The sequence below is a fragment of the Mauremys reevesii genome, linkage group 15, assembly GCF_016161935.1.
Source record: "Mauremys reevesii isolate NIE-2019 linkage group 15, ASM1616193v1, whole genome shotgun sequence".
Classification (NCBI taxonomy): Eukaryota; Metazoa; Chordata; order Testudines; family Geoemydidae; genus Mauremys; species Mauremys reevesii.
This window is the reverse complement of record NC_052637.1, coordinates 11,893,107-11,913,972: the sequence shown is the minus strand read 5'-3', so window position 1 is coordinate 11,913,972 and position 20,866 is coordinate 11,893,107. Positions and strand designations below refer to the sequence as shown.

The following is a 20,866-nucleotide window of genomic DNA, read 5'->3' as shown; positions in this document are numbered from 1 at the left end:
CCGACCTAAGTTCTGGGGTACTTACGTCACTCAGGGATGTAGGTTATTCACCCCATAACATTATACTGAAGTAAGGGATAGCGTAGACAAGCCCATAGTTCAGCCAGACACAGAGGGCGACAGTCACACCACAGGGGAGGTGAAGATTTTTGCCCTGAGTGTTGATACTCACAGGCCTACTTTTACTCACTGCAGCAAGAAGATACCCACAAGAAGGACATCAGCCTATTCGAAGAGCTGGGTGCTGGCTGCTGGTTCAGCCCAGGGTGAGGTGGTCACATTAATGCCAAATCAGCAGTGTATGTTTTAAATGCACAGGATGTGTGGCCTATGAACCGTTTGGTGCTGAAGAAATCTGATGCTAATTTTGTTGCTGCTGTTTGCAAAGTATTTGCTGTGTGGACGTCATGATAAGATTGTTCTCAGATTTATGAGGAGTCTCAGTTAACCCTCAGCTTGTCCTCTTATGAGCATAAAGATTGTTTTAGTTTGAGCAGCTTTACTACACTGTGGTGTCTTTATTCCAAACTGGAGCAACTCAGGATACAGGCGTCCATGACCATCCAAATGTGCATATTTATCTCATGTGTGTTTATCCAGGGGTGGGAGTTTTGCTGCCAAACTAGACTGAACTCGCTCACTCTTCCTGCAGTGACATGGAATTATAGAGGGTATTTGTGTAACCAAAGTTTGGTAACATTACAAAAGGGAATGATCTTGTTGAAGTTATAAAGTGAACTCTGCATAACACCCACTCTTGGCCGTGATTGGCAGCTCAGGTTACTCAGAGTTGACAGTTGTGCTATGGATGGGAGTGAGTGGCTGGAAGAGTTCCATGTAGAATGTAACATTGTTAGTGCGTTAAAACAATGAGAAACACGAAGTACAAGTGTATCAGAGTTACTGGCTATGACTGTTACTCTGACAGTAGTGATTAGAGGCAGGGGAGGCGGAGTCTTCCCAAAAGTGGGGTGGTCAGGGCCCCCTACCCCCTCTATGGCCCCACACCTGCTCCATCTTTCCAACCCAAGACCCCACCCCCAGCAAAGCCGGAAGCTGGAGTGGGCTGGGAGCTGTGGACCCTCCACCTGCCTAGGGGGGTGGGGAAGGGGCGAGAGCAGGGCCAGTGCTGAAAAGTGTTAGGGCCATGGCCCCCTTGCCCACCTATTCTGGCGCCCCTGATTAGAGGCCCCAGCTGAGACAGGGACCCAGGTGTGTTGGGTTTTGTACACACATCACAGGAGACAGTCGGTGCCCTGAGGAGTTTACAGTCTAAACAGGCAAGACGGACAAAGGGTGAGAGAGGAAACAGAGGCCCAGAGACTTGCCCAAGTCCATGCAGAGCTCAGTAACAAAGGCAGGAATAGCACTGCTCTCCCTTGGCACTCCAGGCATGTCTACACCACAAATTTATGTCGACCTATGTCAGGTCAACTTACAGCCACTGCTATAATTACTGCAGTGGTTCATGTCCACACTACCCACCTTCCATCGGTGGTGCACCTCCTCCACAGGAGCGCTTCCACTCTCTTAAAGGGAGCAGTGAGGGGGGGCTGAGAGCCTGGGCTCTCAGCTCCGCACCCAGCTCCATGTACAGCTCCCCGCTGGGAACCCAGCTGACCCCCAGGCTCCCTGATCTGAGCCAGGCTGCTGTCCAGGCTCCCTGCTCCCTGCAGGAGTCCAGGTGCCGCCTGGGCTACAGGCTCCCTATTGCCTGCCCAGAGCCTGACTGCACTGAGGCTCCCAGCTCCCCACTAGGATCCCCACGCCCGGAGCCTGGGTGTCTCCTGGATGCTCGGCTCCCTGCTGAGAGCCTGGCTGCCCCTCCCCACCACCCTGGGCTCTTGACTCCCTGCTGGGAGCCCAGCTGCATCAAAGCTCCAATTCAGGTGGCCCCTGGGCTCCCAGCAGGGAGCAGGAAGCCTGGAGTCCATGCAGCAGCCCGGATCGTAGCAGGGTCCCTAGGGAGCAGCAGGGTTCCTCTGGGGAGTGAGGATCCTGGCGGCAGCTTGGCTCTGGATGGGAAGACCGGGCACAAGCCCATCTGGGAGTGGGGAGCTCGGAGCCTGGGGGGCAGTTGGGCTCTATTTGGAGCCCCCACCCACCCACAGTGTGACAGCCTGAGCTGTGACCCCAACTTTCTTGTCAATTTCACAGCTCCAGCATGAAACCTTGAAATTGACAAGACAGCCAGCAGTCGATGTAAGTAACCCCACTGTCTGCATGGACACTGCATCTCCCTAACTAAACCAACATAAGCCCTACACCTCTCGTGGAGCTGTAGTACAGCACTTACATCCAAGCAAGGCTCTAGTGTGGACACTGACATAACTAGGTTGATGTAAGCTATCTTACATTGACTCAACTCTGTAGTGTAGACCAGACAACATCCACTGCGCTATCCACTAGGTAACCCTGCCTCTCATTCAGTGCTGTTCTAGCTCGTGTGCATACACTTCATTTTCTCTAATGATGGTGGATGAGCTGCTCCATAAATAATTGGAGATATACCAATCTCCTAGAACTGGAAGGGACCTTGAAAGATCATCAAGTCCAACCCCCTGCCTTCACTAGCAGGACCAATTTTTGCCCCAGATCCCTAAATGGTCCCCTCAAAGATTGAACTAACAACCCTGGGTTTAGCAGGCCAATGCTCAAACCACTGAGCTATCCCTCCCCCTAATTCTGCAGTTTCCTGAGCAGGGACAAGGGACTGGTTCTTCCATTTATAAACACAGATGATGCCTTGTGACGGTGCTGCCCGTGGGAGCCAGCTGAGGTCACTCAATCAGGGTGAACTGCAAACCAAACGGGGCAGACAAACCCCAAATGCTGGTGGTTATTCCAATACTTAGATTTACCAACCAGCACAAAACAGCTTCTACAGTACCTTACTGGTTACTTAGAAGTCCAAACCACGCAGTTCCCTTAAAGTGCCCAGCCTCAGGCCTCCGTCCAGACACACCTGTCAGATATGATGATGACTCCTAAGAATCTTACTTCATCATATAAAAGAAAAGGTTCTTCCAATCCCAAAGGATCAGCCACATACCCAGGTCCAATTATAACTTAGATCTTACCCAAAATACACGCTACAGCCAATTCTTATTAACTAAGCTAAAATTTATTAAAAAAGAAAAGATAGAGAGTGTTGGTTAAAAGATTAATCTACAGACAGACTTGAATTCAATTCTTGAGGTTCAGATACACAGCAGAGATGAGCTTGTAGTTGCCAAAAGTCCTTTGAGAAATAGTCCAGAGGTTATAGTCCAAGTTCCATATCCAGGGTGGCTCCAGTCAATGACTGGGGATCTCAATCCTTGTGGCTTAAGGTTTCCCCCTCTTGAAACCCAAAGCAGATCTGAGATGAAGCAGGATCGTGTCCCAGGCTTCTTATACATTTCCAGCAGCCTTTCAGCCTGAGAAAACAATAGGCTTAACTCCTTCTCCCAAACATCCTGGCAATTAGCACAGAGTAATTTACCCATTAAACAGTTCAGATACAGGTTAGCACAACCTTCAAAGAGACACAGAGACAATAATACTATTTTACTCAAGTATCATCATAAATGTTAATATTCCTTTTTTTTGATCTTTGAATTAAAACTACAGCAATAGACAAGACTTGTTTGCTGACATCACAAGCCCTGAGCAAACATCTCCCCTTCTACCTCTAACAATGCAGACTTGCATTTCAAAGCTCTAGTCATTTACATATCTTCCTAACCGTCCTCAAGGTTCACCCCTGGGTCAGGTCAGTCTGTGAGTTAATTAACTCTTTCTGGCCCTGTCATCTTTCAATGAGATATTGTGTCAGTCATAATGTCACACCCCCAACGCAAAATTGATGCAGGAAGGGATGACACAAACATCACTGAGAGCATCCTAACGAGTCCCCATCCGGGACAATGCATCAGCTACAATATTTTCCTTCCCCTTTATGTGGATTGGATCCATTTCATACTCTTGAAGGGCTAAACTCCAGCGCAGCAACCTGGAGTTGGTACCTTTGGCCTTGTGCAGCCAGACCAGAGGGGCCTGATCACTCAACACAGTGAATTGTTGGTTGTACAAATAGGGCTTAAGCTGCTTGACAGCCCAGACAATGGCATAACATTCCTTCTCAATGGTAGCGTAATTTTGCTCAGTGGGGGACAACTTTTTACTTAAGTACGCCACGGGATGTCTCTTACGCCCTGCCCCCTCTTGCATTAGCACTGCCCCCAGCCCAATATTGGAAGCATCTGTACACAGCAAAAAAGGCTTTTTGAAATCTGGGCTGACTAAAACAGGCTCTTTGGCCAAAGCACTTTTTATGCTTTGAAATCCCTGCTCACAGGCCTCCGTCCATTGCACCCGGTCTGGTTTTTCCTTTTTCGTCAGGTCTGTGATGGGAGCTACAACGTCACTGAATCCCTGAACAAACCTCCTGTAATAGTTGGCCAGACCAATGAACGATTGGACCTGTTTCTTAGTTCTAGGGACAGGCCAGTTCTTAATGGCCTCCACCTTCAAAGGCTCAGGGCGCAGTTGCCCATTGCCCACCCTGTGTCCCAGGTAGGTCACCTCAGCAGCTCCCATTCTGCATTTAGACACCTTAACAGTTAGATTGGCCTCTCTGAGCCGGTGCAGCACAACCCCTGTGTGGTTAAGGTGATCTTGCCACGAACTGCTGAATATGGCCAGGTCGTCTATATAGGCCCTGGCAAAAGACTCTAATCCCCGTAGGACCTCATTTATAAGTCTCATGAAAGTAGCCCCCGAATTACGCATCCCAAAGGGCAACACTTTGAACTCATACAGGCCAGATTCCACTATGAAAGCGGATTTTTCTTGTGCATCAGCATCTAGGGGAATTTGCCAATATCCCCTAGTCAAATCCAGGGTGCTTATAAACTTGGCCCCTCCCAGCGTATCTAACAGATCCTCTATTCTGGGTGTGGGGTAAGGGTCAGGTTGAGTGATAGCATTTAGCTTTCTGTAATCCACACAAAATCTCATGGTTTTATCCTTTTTTGGCACCATCACAATGGGAGAGGCCCAGGGGCTCATAGATTGGGTAATTACCCCCATTGTCAGCATGCTTTTCACCTCTTCCTGGATCTGCCTTTGCATCTCTCCCTTGGCCCTGTACGCTCTGCTGGGAGCTGGGCGGGGACCCACTGTCTGAATGGAGTGTGTCATCCTATCAGTGAGCCCTGGCCTGTTGGAGAATGTTCGCTTGTGGTGTTTTAATAACATTAGCAGCTCCTTCCTTTGAGGGGGGGATAAACCCTCCCCCATCTCAATGCTCTCAAGAGGCGTCTCTTCCTGGCTTTCAGCAACCATGTCAATCAAAGGAACAGACACTGCCTCTTCCTCAGCACAACAGATCATGTTCACATTTACCTCCCTTGCATGGTAGGCCTTCATTCTGTTCACATGCACCGTCTGCACACTTCCCCGGCCATGGGGTTTCCTCACATCATAGGTAACCTCATTAATCCTTTCCACTACCTCCATGGGTCCGGTCCAAACATCCTTCATTTTGTTCCTCCGGACAGGATCTAACACCAACACCCTGTCCCCTATTTCAAACGCTCTCTCCTTAGCATCTCTGTCATACCAGGCTTTCTGAGAATCCTGGCTCTCTTTCAGATTCTGCTCAACCAACTTCATCATCTCTTGCAAACTCTCCTTGAACTGAGCCACATATTCTGCCACTGGCTGCTCTGTCTCCTCCACATTACCTTCCCATGAATCACGGACCAAATCTAGGGGCCCCCGGACCTGCCTCCCATAGAGCAGTTCAAAGGGAGCAAACCCTGTAGACTCTTGGGGCACACTCCTGTATGCATACAATAGATACGGCAGCAGAACATCCCAGTCATTCTGGCGTCTATCCACATACATTTTCAGCATAGACTTCAGGGTTCCATTGAACCTTTCCACTAGGCCATTAGTCTGGGGGTGGTAGGGAGCAGCTTTCAGGTGCTTTACCCCACATAACTCCCACAACTGCCTGAAAACCACAGACATGAAGTTAGACCCACGGTCAGACAGTATTTCCTTGGGAAAACCCACTCTGCTAAAAATAGAGAACAAAGCCACTGCCACTGTCTCAGCTTCAATATTAGCCAAGGCTACAGCCTCAGGATATCTGGTAGCAAAGTCTACCAACACCAGGATGTATTTCTTCCCATTTCTGGAAGGTTTGGGGAATGGCCCCACAATATCCACAGCCACTCTGGCAAAAGCCTCCCCAATAATGGGCAGAGGCTGGAGGGGCACCTTGCTAGGCCCCCTTAACCCCTTACGCTTCTGGCACAATTCACAGCTCCTGCAGTAATCCCTCACCGACCCAAAGAGGTGAGGCCAGTAGAAATTTTGCTCTAGTCTGTTACACGTTTTGCCTACACCCAGATGTCCTGCAAAAGGACCATCATGAGCCAACTTCAACAAATCATTGCGGTAACTCTCAGGTACCACAAGCTGCTTGCGAATTGCCGCTTGGGAATTCTTCCTTCCCCTAGGCGGTTCCCTATACAACAGACCATCCTGCATAAAAAACCTGCCTCTCTCTTTACTAACTGGGATCTGACTCTGAGCTTCATTCCTGGCTTTCTCTAAGGACCCATCACTCTGCTGAGCCACAATGAATTTACTCTGGGTTTCGTTTAAATTCAGAACCATCTCTGATATTTCAGACAAACCCTCGCCTGATCCATCTTGAGAGACACTCTCTGTCTGTTCACCATCCCCCTCACTGCAGTCAGTCAGGGTATCTGCCACAGACCCACAGTTTCTCTGTGACCTGGTCGTCACATTAACTTGGCCAGGCACCCCCAGTATGTTATTTCCTACCAAAACATCAGCCGGAATCAAATCCCGGACAGCAGCCTTCACATCCCCTTTAAAGCCATCCCACTCAAGGTGGATTCTAGCCATTGGCAGGTCCACAGAGTACTCAGATAGGGCCACTATCGTCACATACTCTCCTGGCAACATGTCCTCTGGCTTCACCAGATGTCCCTTGACTATAGTAACATCCGAGCCAGTGTCTCGCCACCCCATGCATTCAACACCATTGACCTTTGCCTCCTTAATAAACCTCTCACTTCCTTGCCAAGCCTCAGTCCTGACATAACTGGTGAGCTCATCACCTCCTCCCAGACCACTGGAGAAGATGAGGTTGGCATTAGCCACTGCTCTGCTTGCACCTGGACTTAAGGTGGAGCTGTTGGGACTTGGTTCAGCCTGGGAGCTCAGGGTAATGGAGTTGGCATTTACTGTGGCTTTTGGGGTTGCTGGCTTTGGGCTGCTCTTTAGGGTCGGGCAATCTGGTCTTATGTGGCCAAACATCCCACAGTGATAGCATTTAACCGGTTTACTCTTGGGGTGAGAGTTCCCACCCTCTGGGCCCCTGTGAGCAACCTTATAAGAGTCAGGGCCAGGTTTACCTTTAAATCCTTCCCTCCTCTTGAACTGGGGAGAATGGTGATTAGTTTTCCCCAGGGCTTTACACCCTTCTCGAGCCCTGTTTTGGGTATGGGCATCCGCAATCTCTGCCGCCCGTAGGACTGACTCAGGGTCCCTATCACACACAGCTGCTCTCACATGGTCAGGCACAATGTCTAAGAACTGTTCCAAAGTTATTAAATCCAGCAGCTTTTCAAAACTCCCATGTGCCTTTGCTCCCATAACCCATTTTTTAACAAAACCCATCAGCTTATGAGCACATTCCACAAAAGTACAATCATTAGACATCTTAAACTTTCTAAACTTAACTCTGTAAGAATCAGGAGTAACCTTGAACCGCCTTAACACAGAATCTTTAAACTGCCCATAGTTCAAGGCTTCTTGTTCCCCCAATTCATTAAATACCTCCCTGGCTTTTCCAGTCAGTCTGGTCAGCAGGACAGGCATTTGCTGATCATCGGGGATCTGGTACAGATTACAGAGGCGTTCAAAGGTACCCAGAAACTCCTCTATATCCTCAGTATCGTTGTAGATGGGACACATCCTCTCCCAGCTTTTCTCCCGGTGGTGGGTAAGTGGAGTACCAGGGGGTGATGACTTTTTCTGCTCTTCCATTACTTGGAGCCGGAGTTTAACTGTCTCCTGTTCCATCTTGTGCGTCTCCTGTTCCATTTTGTGAGTCTCCTGTTGCCTCTGGCGAGCTTTCTCTTCAGCAGCCAATAATTGCAGACGCCTCTCATCAGCCTCCTTCTTTCTTTTAGCAGCTTCTCTTTCTAATTCAGCTATTTTTTGCCTTTCCAGCAATCGAAGATCTGCTAGTTTCTGTTCATGCTCCAGTTGCAATTTATTTGCTGCCTTTCTCATTGTAATTGTTTCTGCAGTTTCTACAGCATCAGGTAAGGGCTGTGCTCCTGCCTCCTGATCACTGGCCGTTAACAGATCTCTCATTTCTTGATTTGTAGCTTTCTTTCTAAAGCTTATCCCCTTTTCTGAACACAAATCTTCCAGGGCTTTTTTGTCAAGACCCTCATATGCTCTTTGCTCACCCATTGCAACCGCTCTTTAACCAACCAAACTCTCAATACCAAAATTCCAATTTGGATAGCGTGGGGTTCTGACCCAAAGCTTAATTGACCTGGTTCTGTGGATCCAAGCCCGACTACGCCACTGTGACGGTGCTGCCCGTGGGAGCCAGCTGAGGTCACTCAATCAGGGTGAACTGCAAACCAAACGGGGCAGACAAACCCCAAATGCTGGTGGTTATTCCAATACTTAGATTTACCAACCAGCACAAAACAGCTTCTACAGTACCTTACTGGTTACTTAGAAGTCCAAACCACGCAGTTCCCTTAAAGTGCCCAGCCTCAGGCCTCCGTCCAGACACACCTGTCAGATATGATGATGATTCCTAAGAATCTTACTTCATCATATAAAAGAAAAGGTTCTTCCAATCCCAAAGGATCAGCCACATACCCAGGTCCAATTATAACTTAGATCTTACCCAAAATACACGCTACAGCCAATTCTTATTAACTAAGCTAAAATTTATTAAAAAAGAAAAGATAGAGAGTGTTGGTTAAAAGATTAATCTACAGACAGACTTGAATTCAATTCTTGAGGTTCAGATACACAGCAGAGATGAGCTTGTAGTTGCCAAAAGTCCTTTGAGAAATAGTCCAGAGGTTATAGTCCAAGTTCCATATCCAGGGTGGCTCCAGTCAATGACTGGGGATCTCAATCCTTGTGGCTTAAGGTTTCCCCTCTTGAAACCCAAAGCAGATCTGAGATGAAGCAGGATCGTGTCCCAGGCTTCTTATACATTTCCAGCAGCCTTTCAGCCTGAGAAAACAATAGGCTTAACTCCTTCTCCCAAACATCCTGGCAATTAGCACAGAGTAATTTACCCATTAAACAGTTCAGATACAGGTTAGCACAACCTTCAAAGAGACACAGAGACAATAATACTATTTTACTCAAGTATCATCATAAATGTTAATATTCCTTTTTTTTGATCTTTGAATTAAAACTACAGCAATAGACAAGACTTGTTTGCTGACATCACAAGCCCTGAGCAAACATCTCCCCTTCTACCTCTAACAATGCAGACTTGCATTTCAAAGCTCTAGTCATTTACATATCTTCCTAACCGTCCTCAAGGTTCACCCCTGGGTCAGGTCAGTCTGTGAGTTAATTAACTCTTTCTGGCCCTGTCATCTTTCAATGAGATATTGTGTCAGTCATAATGTCACATGCCTTTCACTGCACAACGTGCAGCAGGGACAAAGGGTTGAATAAGAAGAACCATTGGAAGGAGCTGAGCACTGCTTAACTGATGGGCAGGAAGGCTAAACTCTTCCACTCCTTTCACTTACAAAGCTAATTTTAGAAACATATTTGTACCCCCCGCTTGGGGTTTAGAGAGCACGGCCCCTTTAAAACCTGTCCTGGGGCACTGGCTTCCTCCAGGCTCCGTGAGGGGTGCTCAACCTCCAGCTCTAACCCAGGCCCCACCCCCACCCCACACCTTCTCCCAAGTCTCCACCCCCACTTCGCCTCTTCCTGCCCCACCCCCTCCCCTGAGCACTCCTGGCCATTGCTCCTCCCCCGCCCTCCCAGCGCCTCCTGCACACCATGGAACACCTGATGGCATTGGGCGGTAGGCGCTGGAAGGGAGGGGGAGGAACTGATTGTCGGGGCCAGCGGATGGGAGGTGCTAGGGGGGAGGGGGTAGATGACTCCCAGTGGGTGCTAAGCATCCGCTAATTTTTTTCCATGGGTGCTCAAGCCCTGGAACACCCATGGAGTTGGCACCTATGGGGAGGAGGGTGGACAGAGGGAGTGCAACAGGGTGTGTGTGTCTGTAGCTCCCAACAAGAGAAGCAGCTGAGAACCTGTCCGAAGCCCGGGAGGGACAGAGCAGCTGACTGGGGACACCCAAGACAGGAGCCAGGAGGAGCACTGTGATGGGAAGGAATCACCTGAGAAGGACAAACCAGAGCTGGACCCAGTATCCTTGTCACCCACAGCTGTATGGGGCCGTGAGTACTGGGGCTTGTGACCTTCCATTGGGAATAAAGAGGGAGGCTGTACCCAGGTAAGTTGGGAGGTTGTCGCTCTGTGAGGCTTTGCAGAGAGCGGCAGAAGAGGGCACCGGAGGGGTTTGCTGGGGAAAGTTCACTGGCACCAAAGATGACCAAGATACCCAAGACTCACCACTGGACTGGAACTCTGCCCAGAACTTCTGAACTCTGAGTAGATGCAGTGCTTGGCATCTACCCTTTTATGTTGTGGTACCACTGGGACCTCGTGTTGGATCTCAGCCTGTTTCATCACCCCCGCCCCCAATATTCCTCCAGTTGTTTTTCTACCTTCGCCCCTCTGTAAATAAATATTTCCCCTTCCCCTTTCCTATATTGGTTGTACTATTCTGGTGTGTGTGCGTTTACCCCAGAGGATTTCAAACAGGTGCCTCTGGGGCTGGGACAACTCGTGCCTGCCGACAGTGTGTGTGTGTGTGGGGGGGGGAGTCAGAGAGAGGGCAGCTGGCTTCAGCATTATTACTAGGTATGCTCAGTACAAGCCAGGCAGCAAATCTCGGTGAGCATGTGACCCCGCATGCTCCCTAATGCATCACCTATGCCCTGGGTTGGAAGTGAGTTATCCTGCTGTGCTCCATTGTGCCCCTGTTCCTGGCTGGAGCCGCTCTGCAGAGCAGACTCCATCGGCCACAGGGGCTCTATAGTTACATATTAGTTCCCAACAGACACTCGTTAATGCAGAATGACGATTGCCCAGCAGGTCCTTGTGCCTTCCCAAACGCAGAGAGCGGCTAAACGTAAATGTCTGAAACCCAAGAGATACAAAGTAACAGCTCACAGCGCCCCAGCCCGGCAACCTTAACTCTGCCTCCTGGGCTGGTAACAGGTGCTGGGCACGGTTCAGTGAGGGCGGTGCCGTAATACATAGGCATGAGGAAGGGCTGTGAGAAGTTGCCATTGCTTGTGTTGTGTTTCTCAGATTTCTAGCATCTCTCTGTTCTCACTCCCACTGCCTCCCCTGTGTTCACAGTCGCTGTAGTGACTGGTGGAGGGATTCATTCGAGCAGGCTGGCAGAGCTGTCACTGTGATATGAGGAGAGGGATCACGTTTGCCACATTTCAGTGCTGAGGTCTGTAGGCTGTGTCAGTAGAAGTGCACAGAGGTGTCTCCTTGCCATGGGGATTGTCAGCAGTCTGGTGTTTGCTGCACCTGACCTAAACCTCACGTCACCATTACAGAACTAGCTACACCTGTTCCCCTTCTGGTCTCTCTGGTTCAGGGCTCAGGCCTCCTGCCTTTAACCATCTGGGGGAGGAGGGGATTCTCCAACTCTCCCACTCTTATACCAGGCTCTGGGCTACAGGACCCTGTGCATCAACCATTATAACCCTGTAGGTGCCAGGCACCAGCCAAGATCAATCCCAGTTGGTGGTGTTGGGGGGGTTGACAGTGCCGGGGAGGGGGGTTGGCGGGGCCGGGGGGCTCGGCCCTCAGCTGTTTTCTTTGGAGTAATATGGCCCTCGCTGCTTTACGAGTTGTGCAGGCCTGTGTTAAACAGTAAACTAGAATCCACCTTAACCAGAGCAGAGCTACTGCCCCACTATAATGAGAAAAATCAGGTGTCATCTCACAGTGACCCCTCTGACTCCACTTATTACCCTGTTGAAGACATCAAAGTATCAGAACAAGTTACTGACCTGCCACCTGCAGTTCCAATAAAGCTTCTTCATAAGACACATTGGATTTAAAAAAACACTTGTACTGCCCATCATCTGAGAGTTGAATATCACGTATTCTCAGGGAAATTCTCCCAGTGGTGATGTCATCTTTCAAGAGCTCAGTTCTTTCTCGATATTCCGGCATCTGCTCACCGTACTGATCCTGCCCATCACGGTACAGGTGCACAACTGGCGAGTACTTGGATCGGAACCACCTCATCTCCATGTTCTCAGCGCTCATCCTAGGGGAGAGGTGGCAGGACAGTACGGCCTTCCCACCTAGGGAGGCAGTGATTGGATGGTCAGGTCCAGCCACTGTGAACTGTGCTGTGAAATTGTACAATAAAAAATGGAAGTTAAACCGGTGAGGAGCTGGGGGTGGCATTAATTCAGCAGTAAGACACACAGTAAGAGAACACCTTGTGTTAGAAGTGAACACCCCATACCCATGCAGTGCCCTAGACATGTCTATGAGTACAGAGAGTCACAGGCTTGGGGTAACTGCACCTCTGACTCCCTCTGTGGCCTGCTCAAGAAATGTTCCCGTAGGTCTCAGACCTCCAGCCATCACCTCTCCCTGGGCAGGGACACACATCCCTCTCCCTCCACACTGGGGTTTTACACTTGCAGCCTCCCTGCAATTCACTGTGGTTTTCCCAGCAGGCCTCACCAAAGACCAGCACCTGCACTGTGCTTTCACTCCCAGGGCAATGAACAGCGTATGCCAGCAGCTACCAGTAACCAAACAGCTCTTCCAAAGCAGAGAACATAGAAGTATAAAAGCTTGACAGAGAAAAGTTACCATAAACCAACTGAAGGTCTGAACATGCTACACATATCCCAAAGGATTCTCATCTGGCACATGGGACGCTCTGGTAGGGTCCAAAGTCTTTCAAACCTTTCTCTAAGGGTTTGTCCACTTGGTTAACAGATCCTGTCAGTTTGTAGCCGAAGATCCCAGGCCTCAAGGATTTGTACCAAAAAATCTTTGTTCTCTTTGGCTTCTATGGACCTGGTCTGAACTAGTCTGTGCAATTCTCCCTAGAGGTGGCACTTCTCTGGAGCTGTTATCTGTCCCAGCAGTAATTGTTCCCCATGGTGTGTAAATCCTGGAGGAGATGGGGTAACCCTCCCCCATGGAGTAGATTACAATCCCGAGCCCACAAAGTTACACATAGCAGGTATAGATACTATTTATAGATGGAGGTAGAAAGATACACAGAACATTCATAAAGTGAATTTGATAGTCCCCTAAATGCCGCATGTGGCTGCAATATCTGTCACACAGAGTTCACATGTGAACTTTAGACAATTTCCTGATTATATCTGAATAGGGCTCAACCCTTCTCTTGGGCCCCTTGGGATAATGGATACTGGAAGGACTGATTCTGTGATACACAAAGATCTTTTCATGGTGCTCCAGTGCAGGCCCCTCCCCAGCTGGTGTAGGGATGGTGTAAGGGCCTGCAAGGTGTAAAGATGTGAAAACAGATAATCATCACCATTCTGCAGGTGGTGGCTTTATAGGCAAGTCAGAGGTAAGATAATGGAGAGTGGGGAGGAGGCAGATAGAAAAAAGCAGGGGGCAGAGAACCAGCCATTGTGAAACTGCACAGAAAGGGGCGGTCTCAGGGCAGAGACTCAGCATCAGGAGACACAGAGAGAGCTGGTTAAATTAGCAGGTTGGAAACCACAGCAGGGGGGAAAACCACAGAACCTGAGTAGCTGTGGAGGCAGCCCCAGGTGTGGAGTGGGTCACGAAATGGGCTGCACCGAGAGCACAGGATGAAGAAACCGGCAAATATCCTCAGATCCCCATTCTGAGATGAGATTTAGCGCTTAGCCCTAGCGCAGTGTGAATGACTTGTGGGTTGTTACTTCATAACTGGAGAGTCAGGGATTCATGACTTGTTTGTGGCTGAAGAGTCTGATTTGTGACTTATATGGTCCAGCAGTGCAGTGCACAGGAATTGGGTAGTGTCCCTTTAAATAGTCTGTGAGCTCTGTAATGGTGCTCACCATGTGCTATGCTTTAGAAGCCACCAGTCAGAGCAGCAGCGTGTGTGTAGTAGGCCTGACGAGATTGCGTATAGATAGTGACTATGGTTCCTGGGGACCCAGCCGTGCCCTGTGGTTTCTCCATGTTGCTGATTGTTGTGTAAAGAGCAAAAGATGCACCAGGCAGCGGATTGAGCAGATGCTGTTCACAAGGCATAACACAAGGCAGTGATGTGAGATGGATGGTGATGACCAACAATAATAGCAATAGGCAGCAAACCCAGTCGAGGAGACTGGAGCTCCTACCTGACACCAGCCTGTGAACCTGTAGAGCGAGGCAGAGAGCGACGTAGCCGGGCAGAGCGGAGCTCACTGTGGAGCCGGGGGAGAACGAGGGAACCTTCCCCGTCATCGTGGCTGGGTCTGGGGAACAGGAGAAATAACAAACCAGACGGCGAGTGAGTGGGATGCAGTGACAGCGCCACAGGGCATGGGGAGGAGGTAAGACATCCTGTACCAGGGAAAGGAACGGAGTCAGAGAAACCGGAGTTGTCTGCACCTTCTCTGACCAGGGTTAGATGACATGGTGGTTAAAATGCCACATTCAGTGGCTGTTGTCTTCATTAGTGCTTGCACCATGGTTACCACCTGTGGAAACCAATGGCAGCAATCCAGGAACATGTTAAGAGACAAAGCCAATGCAGACAAGGCCTGAGAGAGCAGTGGTCAGAGCTGGAAGTGGAGGTGTTGTTTCAATGTTAAATATAAAGTTATTGTTGGGGCAAAGTGGCCCCACCTCCCAGCTACACCTGTCCCAGGTGAGGGCTCTCTGGGAACTCCCTATGTGGCTGTGGTGATTTTGCATGTCAGTGACCCACCCTCATTGTCTCCAGCATTGGTGCAATGTCAGGGATGAATTCCATGAGGCACGACTGTGCCTCCTGGGATCTGCAACATCCAAACTGCTGTGACAGACAAAGAGCTTTAGATAAAGTGTTAGAGTCAATCAGGCTCACCCTGCACCCAACTGTACAACCCCTGCCAGGCTGTGCGGTGGTTTCAAGTCCTCCCAGCCAGGAACCAGACTGTGCCTGGAACTTCCCCTAGACAGGGACAGCCACCAGGGCCTGTGTTGCCCACAGAGTGGCCAGCTCTGGTGTCATAAACAGATAGTTAAGGGTTAAGGTCTCTTTTACCTGTAAAGGGTTAACAAGCTCAGTAACCTGACGGACACCTGACCAGAGGACCAATCAAGGGACAAGATAATTTCAAATCTCTGTGGAGGGAAGTCTTTGTTTGTGTTCTTTGTTTGGGGGGCTGTTCTCTCTTGAGATTAAGAGAGGCCAGACGTACATCCAGGCTCTCCAAGCTTCCTGAAATATTTCCTTCTATTCAGTATAGTGAGTATTAGCAAGGCGGATTAGTTTTGTGATTAATTTCTGTATTTGCAAATGTGTGTTGGCTGGAGAAATCTCTTTATTTCTGTTTGCTGTTACTTTTGATTATCCTGAGAAAAGTGGATAGGGAAGTCTCTCCAGTTTTATAAATTAGACCCTGTATTTTTTCATCCTGGTGTTACAGAGATAGTGTACTTTCCTTCTTTCTTTTAATAAAATCTTTTCTTTTTAGAACCTGATTGATTTCTTCCCTTGTTTGGAATCTCAGGGGAAGAGGAGGGGGGAAGGTGAATCCCTCTTTGTTTGATTCAAGGAGTTTGAATCAAGGTGATCTCTCCCGACGGCTAAGGGAGGGGGAGGTGGGGGAATGGGCTATTTCCCTTTGTGTTAAGATCCAAGGAGTTTGGGACTGTGTTCCCCAGGGAAAGTTTTGGGGGAACAGGGAGTGTGCTAGACACTGGAATTTCTAGCTGGTGGCAGCATAACCAGATCTAAACTAGGATTTAAGTTTAGAGGAGTCCATGCAGGTCCCCATCTTGTGGACGCTAAAGTTCAAAGTGGGGAATAACTTCCCCTAGACAGGGACAGCCACCAGGGCCTGTGTGGCCCACAGAGTGGCCAGCTCTGGCCAGGAAGGGAGCCTGACCAGAGCTCCAGGGTGCAGATTCATGGCCTCCCCCTCTCCCCATGACTCCCACTGACAGAGCTCTAGGGGAGGTGAAGCAACCCTGCCCTGGCAGACACACGTAGTAACAGAACCTGCCCTCTGGGACAATGTCCCTGCAGTCTCGGGAGGAGCTGGGAGGGATTCACTGCATCTGGACCAAGATTTTTATCTTCTCCTCTTTCACCCCCCTCACTCTGGAATGTCACTTTAGTGACGCAGGCCGGAGTTCAGCATTGTGAGCTCAGCATCACAGCGACAGCACCTAACTTTTAGGTGCCTAGGAGATCACAGGGACTCACAAAGCCTGAGTTAGGTGCCCAGGGTCCCATACAATGAACAGGAAGAGGTGGGTGCCCTAGACTGCCATTCACAAAAGCCAGCACACTAGGCAGGGAGCTGCCCAAGCTACCCCAGGGGAGGAGCCAGACAGAGGGGAGTGTGCTAAGCCCCACCCCTCTCTCAGAGATCGGCACCTCACTCTGGGCTGCAGGGAGGCACCTAGCTCTGGTAACGACCAACAGCGGGGGACTGGCTTTGGAGCTGGGCACTTCTGCCATTTTAGCCAGATGCTGGGGGGTGGGGAAGGGAGGAGGTGCTCCTCCCTTGTAGCTTTTAGCCCAGCAGTTAGAGCACTGCCCTGGGGTGTGGCAGGCCCTGGTTTAAGTCCCTCGTCAGGCAGAGTGTGAGAAGTAATTTAAACATGGATCTGCCATCTTGCATGTCAGTGCCTGAATCACTGGGATCCAGCATATCTGCTGTGGGGTCCCTCTGTCTGTCCTGGTGAAGCCATTCCACTGTCTATAAATAATGAGAGGATCACTGCAGTGGGGGACTGGATCCTCAGTCTCCCACATACTGGATTAGGGTTTTAACCACCAGGTTGCAGAATCATACTGGAGCTTGTGCTCTCCCATTTGGACCAGAGAGAGTGAGAGCACCCACATGAGAATAACTCTATAGTCTGGCGGGGTCGTGCCTCAGAAGTGAGGAAGCCCCATATCAACATACCCCACAGCTCAGAGGTTAAGGCCCTTACCTAAGAGGTGACAGATCCTAGGTCACATCCCATCTACCCCCTTAGATACAGGGGGATTTGAACTGGGGGTCTCCCACTGCCCATGTGAGTACCCAAACCACTGGACTAGAGGTTAGAGGGAAGGCCTACACTTTTTGTGAACACTTGCCTAAGGGGCCCAATCCAGCAAGCGGCCGATCACCTATCTTCCCCTGGTTTGTGAATCGCTCTGGGCCCAGGTGGAGATAGGTGTGTGGACACGGAGAGGGAGGCAGCTGGATACATGCCAAGAGGCAGAAACACAGGCCCTGAGGGAACTTTTACTGCAAAAGTTTAGGTGCTGAGTTAGTGTTTAGGCCCCTAGAGGATTTGGCTGGGGTTTTGTGCATCACAATGGACCCTAAAACTGGGACCTAGGCATGGGCGGCAGGTATCAAAGGCCAGGGAAGGCTTTGCCTCTCCAATAGCCCTGTGTGGTCCTGCCCACGCTCTGCCCTCTCTGGTGCTCTGCAGCTCTTCCCCCATGGCCAGAGCTGTGGGCTGGGGCTAGGGACTCTAGGCACCTAGAGCCGGTGCTCGTGCCACCCGCCCACCCGGTGTTCGGGGAGCTGTGCCACCTGCCTACCTGCCTTGCAACATGGGGCTGGAGTGCTTGGGTGCCCGGGGTCCTGGTGGCCGCGGAGGAGGGGGGATGACTCTGAGCTCCTGTGGGAGGGGGGTGGGAGTGTCAGGGCCATGGGAAGAAGTGACGAGCTGGGCTGAAGGCTCACCTCCCCGACTCCAGGTTTCACCCTCTGCCCATGGACTTAGGTGCCAAAAACCTCAGACTAAAGCACTTAACTCCTTTTGTGCATCCAGGCCCTTATAAATAAGGGAGAGGAAAAGAAATACACTCCACCACAATACACACCATCCCCTAAGGAAAATTACAGATGGAAATTACTTGCCAATTACATTTAATATTAGTAACTGTAGCAGATGAGTGAAAGGGAGAACCAGCCCTGTGTCAGCGTCCCTGTCTGTGTTCCAATGAGCAGAGATCTCTGAATTTACATGGACATTTCCACAGCCATGCTTAAATTCAGAGTGAGGAGGCATTGGCTTATCCCTGCGATCACCAGGAACGAGGCCCTTTGGCAGTAACAGCTCACCTAGAGCAGTGGTCCCCAAACTGTGTGGCGAACATTTGTGTGGGGTGTGTGTGCAGTGGGCCCTGGGCCATCCCTCAATAGGGGGCAGGAAGGGAGCGTCACCCAGCCCTGCTCTGCTCCCAGCTCTACTCTGGCCATGGCCCCCGCTGTAGCTCCACTCCCAGCCCCGGCAGCGGCTCTGCTTCCGGCACCACTCCCAGCCCCTGACCTGCCCCCAGTTGTGACCTCAGCCCAGCTCCTGGCCTGGCCACAGCTCCAGCTCCAGCCTGGCCCCCTTACACCTGCGCACGCCCTTCCCGGGAGCTGTGGCCTTGCTGCCGGCCCAGCTTCCAACAGCAGCTCCTTGGGGCAGAGGGGGACATGGAGACGGGTAAGGGGGGTGCGACAGAAAAGTTTTTGGACCACTGCTCTAGAGAAGACGTGCTCTGAGTAAGGAAATCTCAGACAGACCCACCAAACTCCAGAGCACCCTTACCTGCTGCACCTTGGAAAGAAGCTGCCCAGCTGTTTCTGTCTCTGCAGGGGGCTCCCATCCACAGCCATTCTAGGAAGTGCTTGTATCATAAGTGTCCATTTCCCTTGCTGAGGCTGTCTCCCCCATTCCGCACAGGGAGTCCCAGAGCCCAGGGGCTGCAGACTGGACTCTTCATACTTTATTGATTCATTTAATGTATTTTTAGTTGAACTGAGCGTTCTGCCTCCTGCTGCTTCCACCTGCTGCTAAAATGAAAGTAACAAAGTGGTTGGAAAGTTATGATCATAGACTCCCTGGGACAGGCTGATTGCAGAACAGTGATCAAAGTCCCCTAAGATGGGCACACACCCTCAGCAAGCACCGAGATGGCGGGTCTGGTGCCAGCAGTCTCCGTGATCCATGTGAGCCAACCTGGGGCGTGTCAGTTCTGAAATCTGCTTTTCCTGCTCTCCACTGGTCACTATAACAGTAATAAATTCTGTTTGTATGGCACCTTCTGCCAGAGCTTTCTGCTCCTGAGGGAAGATAAAACAGCGCTACCACTTTTGGCCTGAGCAGCTACTCAAAGTTTGGGCTCTGTTGGTTTTCCAGGTGGGAGGAGAAATTGAAGGTGGAATCTGGGACTTTTGGTGCAATCTTGTTTATTCACAAGGAATAGACAAAACTGTTTCCCTGCACACAGAAGGAGCCAAGAATAGGGGACTGTGTCCTTGCTTACAGCACCCAAACCACTCTTCAGCCAGCCCCCCAAAACTTCCTCTGGGTGTTTTCCAGGGTTGTGCTGCCAGCTGCTTGTACAAGCTGTATCTGTCTGTCTGTCTCTGTCTTTCTTCTCCACTCACCTGCCTCTCCCCAAAGACAATACCCTGTGGAGCCTCTGCCAACATATTCAAAATTGCTGGTTGGGCTCATGCCCACCCCCCTTTGTTTGTCATAGGTGGGGTGCTTAGCGGTGTCTTACAGATGGCTGAAACTAAGGGAGGAGTCTCAGCAGTTCAAATAAAGTTAAATCCTAGACCCTGTGGAAAAACAGCATCTGACCTTGTCATGAAAGTCTGTATCATATACATATGCAGAAGAGGCCTGAATTAAGTTTTCACAGGCAACTGTAGTAGTGGCATTTCCTCACTCACAGCTCGACTTTGCAGCCTGAACACTCAGGAGAGTCTCCCTGCTCTCAGTTCAAGTGCCTGACACCGCAGGGCCCCTGGCAGTCAGGAGGTGCAATTGTAGGTAACCTCCTGCTCAGCACCTGCAGTCTTGCCTGAAACATGCTCAGTTGCTCCGTGTGGGTGGCACATGTGCAGTCCAGTCACAGGTAGGAGCTGTGAAAGGCTGGAAAATATTCAGTACAGAGAATTTAGCTGCATGTGTGAACAGTGATTTTTCAGAGGCTTAGGAATTGGCCAGATTTGGGCAGATTTTCACTGGATTGGCACAAGACACATCCCTGACACCAGGTGGACTCCCCTGCCAAATTTTTAGTCCCTGCTCCAAAGTAGGGAGGCAGGAGACCTTCTCAGTGAAAGAGCTGTGAGATTTTTTATTTTTTTCTAGACAAGGTGTAAACGTGCAGGACGCACCCCTGCAGCGCCTCCTGCTGGTGTCTCAGTGTCTCAGGGAATTAGCTCATCCAGCCTCCGGAGCACACTCTGCAGGCCGGTGTCCCGCTTGCCGCTGGCCCCATGTCCCGCCCGTACCCCAGTGCCCTTTTATCTGGGGTGACGCCCCCAGTAATACCCCCACACTCTGCCTCTGGGTCTCCCCTCTCTGGGGAACCCCCCAACCCTCTAATCCCCACCTTGCCTCAGTCTGGGCTACTGCCAGTCATCATCAAGCCCCCACTCCCTGGCACAGACTACAGTGTAAAAGCCACTCAGCATAGGCAAGGTTGAGTCTGGACCTGCTGCCTCTCTCTGTAACCCAGTGCCTCTATAGGGCCTGGGAC

General features: G+C 50.4%; 1 protein-coding gene across 1 annotated transcript in view; it reads right to left on the bottom strand.

The window, feature by feature from the left end:
* LOC120383804 (butyrophilin subfamily 1 member A1-like) overlaps positions 1-12,456 on the bottom strand; it is a 42,343-nt gene extending 29,887 nt beyond the window's left edge. Inside the window, exon 1 of the mRNA XM_039502064.1 lies at positions 12,195-12,456. Coding sequence (XP_039357998.1) covers positions 12,195-12,456 — 262 coding nt within the window. The remainder of the gene's footprint in view (positions 1-12,194) is intronic.
* Between the last annotated feature and the right edge of the window lie 8,410 nt (positions 12,457-20,866).